Source organism: Oncorhynchus tshawytscha, linkage group LG05 (genome assembly GCF_018296145.1).
Source record: "Oncorhynchus tshawytscha isolate Ot180627B linkage group LG05, Otsh_v2.0, whole genome shotgun sequence".
Taxonomy (NCBI): domain Eukaryota; kingdom Metazoa; phylum Chordata; class Actinopteri; order Salmoniformes; family Salmonidae; genus Oncorhynchus; species Oncorhynchus tshawytscha.
This window is the reverse complement of record NC_056433.1, coordinates 42889640-42897062: the sequence shown is the minus strand read 5'-3', so window position 1 is coordinate 42897062 and position 7423 is coordinate 42889640. Positions and strand designations below refer to the sequence as shown.

General features: G+C 40.0%; 1 protein-coding gene across 1 annotated transcript in view; it reads left to right on the top strand.

Moving 5' to 3' along the window:
* Nucleotides 1-7423, top strand: part of LOC112250611 (26S proteasome non-ATPase regulatory subunit 1) — a 122925-nt gene that overhangs the window by 83432 nt on the left and 32070 nt on the right. Inside the window, exons 18-19 of the mRNA XM_042321921.1 lie at nt 3069-3185; nt 4826-4928. Of these exons, the coding sequence (XP_042177855.1) occupies nt 3069-3185; nt 4826-4928 (220 nt within the window). The remainder of the gene's footprint in view (nt 1-3068; nt 3186-4825; nt 4929-7423) is intronic.

The following is a 7423-nucleotide window of genomic DNA, read 5'->3' as shown; positions in this document are numbered from 1 at the left end:
TTTATCGTTAATGCCGTGTTTTGTGTGCTTATCAATGCACAAGTACCTTTTTTCCCCACTCCTATCAATGCTTTTTTATTTATTATGTCATACAAAAGTTTCATTGGGTGAAGTTTAAAATACATTCTGCCATTGCTAAATATGTAATGTGAAAGATCTTAACATGACTCATTTCTATCACAAAAAAAAACATTTGATTAATAAAATATTAAATCAGTCATCTTCAAATGATGGGGACAGTGGCGACCTGTAATTCAGGGCAGGTAGGGCAGAGCACATTTGTAATCATGTAGTAACCAAAAGTGTTAAACAAATCAAAATATAAAAAATGCCTTGATCGCTTTGCACACTCTTGGCATTCTCTCAACCAGCTCCACCTGGAATGATTTATTGAAGGAGTTCCCACATGTGCTGAGCACTTGTTGGCTGCTTTTTCTTTATTTTGCGGTCCAACTCATCCCAAACCATCTCAATTGGGTTGAGGTCGGGTGATTGTGGAGACCAGGTCATCTGATGCAGCACTCCATCACTCTCCTTCTTGGTCAAATAGCCCCTTACACAGCCTGGACATGTTGGGTCATTGTCCTGTTGAAAAACAAATGACAGTCCCACTAAGCGCAAACCAGATGAATGGCGTATCGCTGTAGAATCGCTGCGGACTTGGTGGTGCGCATGTAGCCTATAGCCTGTTTTAGAGATGTAATCATCGGATATTGTAAGTGCTTTCATTGTCTGCTTTATATACCCCCTTTATTTATCCGGTTCTGACTTGGTGAATACTGTAAGAACGGTCCATGTTTTGAATTCTGTCGCTGTACATTTCAAAAGTGCTGAACAAATAGTTATATTGACCACGTCAATCTTAGCTCGCTCATTAATGTCTTAATCGATATTAATGATTGCCTCTTATCAGCTCATCGTTCCCATGCCAAAGTTTGTACATCTCAATTGTCAGTAGAAACTACATTTGTTTAAGCAAGTCAGCTATGTTTTTAAAAAAAGGTAGTAAATGAGGCTGAATTAACTGTTTCGCTGACCGACAAGGCTCCGCTGATAGCCTAGCCAGGTGTAGCGGTGGTGTGTATTCACTCCATGGTGCTGAAAAGAAAGATTTGCTGTTGGGACAGCTTTATGTTGGCCCTAACAGTTTGTGGGCACCGTTTGTCACCGTTGTAGTGCAATTAATGTATTGTTTAGTGTTGTGTAGTGGCTTTGATGGCATGCATCTAAAAATAAACTGAGGTTATAGGAATCATATCACAGATAAACTGACACATAAACCTAGTTAGCTAGCTAGTTGTTAAAAATGACTGTATATGGGATCATAACATTACATTTTACTGGTAACATAGCAGTCCTGCAGATATTCTCTCTTCCTGGCTTGCTAGCTACAGCAGCTTCATATCTTAATCACTAGCCAGTTCGGTTTAGCTAGCTCTAGCTCAGGCCTGGGCAATTATTTTCCATGGAGGGCCACATTAGAATATATTTTTGCCATCGTGGGCCAGAATCCTATTACAGGATTATACATCATGTGTATGACTGTGTTGACAGATATATCTACTGTAAATCACGTCTAGATATGCTACTTTTTAACATGCACAGAAATAAACTACATCCATGTTCTCCTTTTTGGTAGGCATTTATTTTCATTATTAAACATGCAATGAACTACACGGAGGGAAAAGTACACTGCATTCAGCACCATTTTATTTTTAATTTTTAACATCTTTGTAAAATGTTCCCGCAATTTCTAGCTGGCTACTATTTGTGACGGTGACGTGTGTGTCAGCCTGTCTGTCCTTGTGCAGTTATTTATACGTGCCTTCAAAATAAATGTCCCACAATCGGTGGGAGTTAAATCGTTACAAAAAGGCAAGTAATTCATTGGGCTTTTCAAATGAATAACAAATACGTTTTTCAAAACTTTACTATTGCAAATTCTTTGATCTGAGCATGATTCCGTAGCCCGTATTGACTCTTGTCCTGTGCAGCATATGCCCCCCCGGGCCTGCCTTTGCCCAGGCCTGCTCTCGCGCATACTACCTAATGACAAATGCTTTTTAAATTGTCAATATGAGCATTTGACTTTGCCGTTATCAATGAAAACACTTACATCAAAAAGACAAGAGAAGACCTAAATCAAGTAGGCCAGCTAGCTACCTTGTCTCGTTTAGGCTGATTCAATTGTCTAACGTTACTCAGCTTGTTATCAAAAGTAAATTTCACAGACTCATCAATCGGAAAAGTACTCAAATAATTAACATAAAAACAGATTGTATACAGTTTCTTACCTTAATATTGTTGTTCTGATCTCAATGACAGAGTATTAAAAGATGTGAGAAACATTTCTGGTCTAGTAGAGGTGTGGCAGCATTCACTTTCAGTCTCTGCAAAAATTCACAATTTGCTCAGTCCTACCAATGACCCATTGGCATCAGTTGTTACTATGGCAATTCAAGATGGCGCTACCCATACCTCTAATAGTAAATGTTCACAATCAAAATACAAAAAATGCGTATGTTTCCATGTTAAATACACTTGTTTCGTATTAGTGGATTGAATAAATCTCTTTGAAAACACTTTAGAAAGTAAAGCTAAGCAATCTATGAATCTGATAGAGATCTCAAGTGTAGGCCTCATCTTGGGTCCTCACTGCTGAGTGCTGAGGTTTGCCCTGGCACAGCTGAGCCCGCCCTTCCTCAGAAGCCCTTGGTAACTTGTGCCAAGCGGCTTAGCTGGCACCCTCTGCCAGGCTTACTTCTTAATACCCAGGAGAGCGCTGGTCCAAACACTGGCCTAGAAGTTCCTAACTGGCCTGAGGGAGCTCACTGTTTACCCACCTGAGCCTCTTCTCCCTTAAGGAGCTGGGGTTTGTCCTCCTGTAGAACAGCAAAGTACTGTGCTCGTACTTAGTGAGTAGCATCCAACTTTATCTATGTATTTATTTGGAGTCTAAACAACACGATAACCTCGTCTTGTTTGCTGTTCAAGTTGTCATCTAGGTATTTGTTTAGTTTGTATTGTATTATCATTGAAAAGTTATTTTGTTCTTTCTCTCTTCTCAGGAGGCCATCAACCTGCTGGAGCCCATGACTAATGACCCGGTGAACTATGTGAGACAGGGCGCCCTCATCTCATCAGCCCTCGTCATGATCCAGCAGACCGAGGTCACCTGTCCCAAGGTGAGTGGAAGTGAAACAGTCCATCCCATTCACAGCCCACATTTAGGAGAGAAATTGGCGACCAGTAACTTTGTTATTCACTGACTTTAATATATCTTCGTTGTATCGCTGATGGTGGAATTATCTGTTTGCATAGTATGCTACTGGAGCCTATTGAAATGTTCTCAACATTGTCTAGAATGTTACTTTTCGTTGCCTGGCTTGTTAGATTGACATGTCTTAAATACATTTATTTTTTATTTAAAAAAAAAAATTATTTAAAATTTGGTGGGGTGGGGGTGCAAAAAATTATGAAGACTGCTGTTTTTGTGATATACTTTTTCATAATGACAAAGACAAGTTTTATGTCGGACAACAAAAATAGAATGTTCATGATTTAATCCCATGCCAAAGTTGGTAAGATGAAAGACGATGTTGATACTGAGGGGTTGGCGAGACTTTGAAATTCCTTACCGCAATCATGACTATGCTGGTTGGCGGAAATAAATGTACCGGCTTTGTCGCCAGTAATACCTTTCAGACATAAAGAAAAGGTGGCAGGTTTTCGGGTTCTGTTTGAAAGGGATATCAGTCAGCAGAGGGTAGGAAGGAGAAGGGTGGGGGGGCTAGCTAAAAGGAGCTGCTCTCTCTCTCCCCGTTTTGCACAACAAGCTCTGTCACAGCCGTTTAAGAAATGCCAGACTCATTTTCAAAGCGTCCTCTGGTCTCGGCCTGTACATCAACAGCCTTTGAGCTCGGGGCGGTGTGAAAGATTGTGCAAGAGACTCTCATTTTAAATTGGAAACGGCAGGAGGCACAACATGTGTGCCTGTATAATTTTCAGCATCTTTCCAGATTTTGTTTGGTGTGCTCTTACACTGGTGATGGTGGCATGGCAGCTAGCGTGACAGTGCGGCGGGTGTGTCAGTACACCTTGGGCATAAAGGTTGTTTATGTAGGCCTACACTGCCATACTGTTATGGACTGCCCGCCTGCTGTTTTTTTTTTCTCAGCACTTTTACTTTGTGCCCCACACACGGTATATATGTGGCAATAACGTAAACGCACATGCTCAACTAAACTTTTCTTTCATACACACACCCTCTCTGGGTTATTTCGTTGCATGACATTTTTTATGATTGAAGCCATGCTGTCATTAATTGCGGTGGGCTTGTTTAAATGTGAAGCCACACTGATGTTTTCAAGTGTTCTCGAGACAGGAAGGCGATTCGGTGCAGTTGTGTTAAATCGTGTTCGTCGAGTATGTGCCTCGGTGCCTCACACTCCCAGGTGGGCCACTTACTTTACAGGACTCATTTTTAAAATATCTTACATGGAATTATAAATGGTAATGTTGTAACCATATAACCCTTCTTAAATATTTATTATCGAGAAGTGTGGCTAGTGAGTTTTTAACCAGCTAATAGTGGCTCTCACTTCATGTCAGTTCCAAATGTGGGCCTTGGCATGCATATTGGCTTTATCAAAGCCAAAGTGACATGGCAGCCAAAAGGTCTCCCATATGCAGCTGAAAAACCGGACAACAAAGAATTTAAGTATATTTCATCGAATACGAGTGCTAGATTGTAATGTGGAGGTCCACCAAATAAACTGATCAATGAGTTTGAGTCATAATGGTTTTCGTTGCTTTCCCGGCACAGGTGAACCAGTTCCGGCAGCTCTACTCCAAGGTCATCAATGACAAGCATGATGACGTCATGGCCAAGTTCGGGGCCATCCTGGCCCAGGGCATCCTGGATGCAGGTCAGTGTCTTGTGTCAAGTGTGTGTGACTGATATTTGGTTGCAGCGGTGGGATTTCTTCAGAAAACTGGTGGGTGTATCTGTTTCAGTCTGCTCTTTAGGGGAAGTGTGTGTGTGTGTGTGTGTGTTGGCAATATTTACAAGGGGTCCAGTTCCAGCCGCCCTACTGGGCTTGACCACCCCTGTGTCCTGTGATTTTCCCCAACTTCCTTCTCTGGAAGCGATGATGCTACAATGCATTAGCACCTGGTTGTCCAGCAATGAGAACAGCCACATGACTCTTATTACTGTTAGTCTGACTGTGTGTTGCGTGTTCGCCAGGGTTTCCGTTAGCCGTTAGTGCAGAGATTAACCAAAATGTCAATGTTTCTTTTGTGTGGTTATTAAACAACTAAAGTTGGATACACTTTTACGCCTGCTACGTTAAGTTAGATGATATTACACGAGAGAGACATACACAGCCACATGAGAGGAATGTTCACAACACAACAACAGGCGAGAGGGATGGAGAAAATTTGAAAGTATGTCTGATCTACTTTGAAAAACAAGTAAAAATGATTGTCAGACAGCTCTGCACCATACTTAGGCAGGCTAGCCTAGCTAAATAGGATGACTAAAGACAGTACAGTATGGGGAAAACAGAGAGAATGTAATGTTAGATGGTTGGCTGGCTGGCTGCTACTGCCTGAGTAGAGATCAGATGATGACTAAGGAATAAACAATTATAAAGTCATCAAATAAAACTAAGTAATATACACAACTGAAATATTTTATTATTTCATAGTAATTTCCTATTTTTCTTTGTGGCCCTGACAGAGATGATGGAATATTTTCAATGTTTTGGCAATTGAATGTTCACTGTTTTTGGCTTTGGAATTTCTATTAAAAAGCTCTAATCATTTTAATGTCATTATTTCATAATGCATTTAATGTTTAAAACAATAATATAAATTGAAAACCGTGATGTTTTTATAATTGCACCTAAACTGAACCGGCCTAAAAAAGCACATCAGTCGTCACTATTATCCCGCTTTTGGACCGAAAATGAATAAATGAAAAGCTTGATAAATAAAACTGATCTCTGCCAATTGTCCAGGAGAAGAAAAAAAGTCCCATTGTAAAATAATGATTTTTAGTCTATTCATTGATGGAAATACCAGTCAATGTAAATACATTTGACCGGTCATGCTTATCGGTCTATAGGTTCATAATTTAGTGGAATTAAATTGGCGTGTGTGTATTTTAGTTAGTCGTAATATTTATCACACAGAATACATATACAGAGCCTATGATGAGCAGAAAACTGTCAGATAGCGCCAGCGTTGCTGCTACAGCTTCGTAAACAGCTCATTTGTTGCTGCTGGAGTGAAACATGTATTTAAAAGCTCAATCATTGAGTAACAATTCTAAATGCAATCGCATTGCTTAAAAGTCAGATCCGACCATAGAAACGGGGAGGCAATTATTTCATAGACTTCCATATGTCATTAAAACCATTAGCCTATTCCTCTCATGTTCTAGACGGTTTGGCTATTTAGCAACAAAACTGACGCATGCTCAACTATGGGGCAAAACAGACTGGGTTAGCTTAGATGGTTGACTTCACGTAAGCTATATTTCTTCAATGTTTATTGAAAACATAAATACATTTGCAGAATGAGCACTTGCTGTCTCTCAAATACATCGTTGAAGTTGTTGGTTAAGCTAGCGAATTTTAGCCATATTAGCATTGACATGAAATCAGTCAAAACACCTCAAAACAAGACATGGTATCAAGAGCAAGATGACACGAGCCACTTATGATTCCCCACATGGCAGTTTCTTGTCATTCTTGCTAGTAATCTGGCCATCCGGAGTCACAACCACATACTGACTTCTGCCCCATGGGAGCGCGCAGGTCGTTTTCGTGACGTTGTAAGCTAACCCATCTAATGGTTTTCAAGTCCACTTTCTTTCTTTGTCCACTAGCCAAAGGCACAATCCTAGTTATATTAGCAACCCATGCTAGTTGTTGCATCTTAAGCTCTCCCCTCTTTCTAAATTTCCAATAGATATTTTGATCTCTGTCACATGAAACTGCTGGCATGTGCCGTGTGCTTTTGACAAGGATTTTTCCCGCTAATTGCATTATGGAATGAACATTCCCATGTAGACTACTGCCTTCTGCGCATTGCTGTACGTATAATGTGAAGAAATAGTAGTTAATCAACATTTAAAGCTAAACGTTCTGATCTGTTGCATCATCCTCATTGCTTTAAAATATATACAGTGCATTCAGACCTCTTGACTTTCTCCACATTTTGTTACATTAAAGCCTTATTCTAAAATGGATTGAAGTTTTTTCCCCTCCAATCTACACACAATATGTCATAATGACAAAAAAAAAAAAAAAACGTTTTTGAGTGCAAATATATTCAAAATAAAAAAACTATTAGATTTGCATAAGTACTCAAACCTTTTACTCCGTACTTTGTTGAAGCACCTTTGGCAGAGATT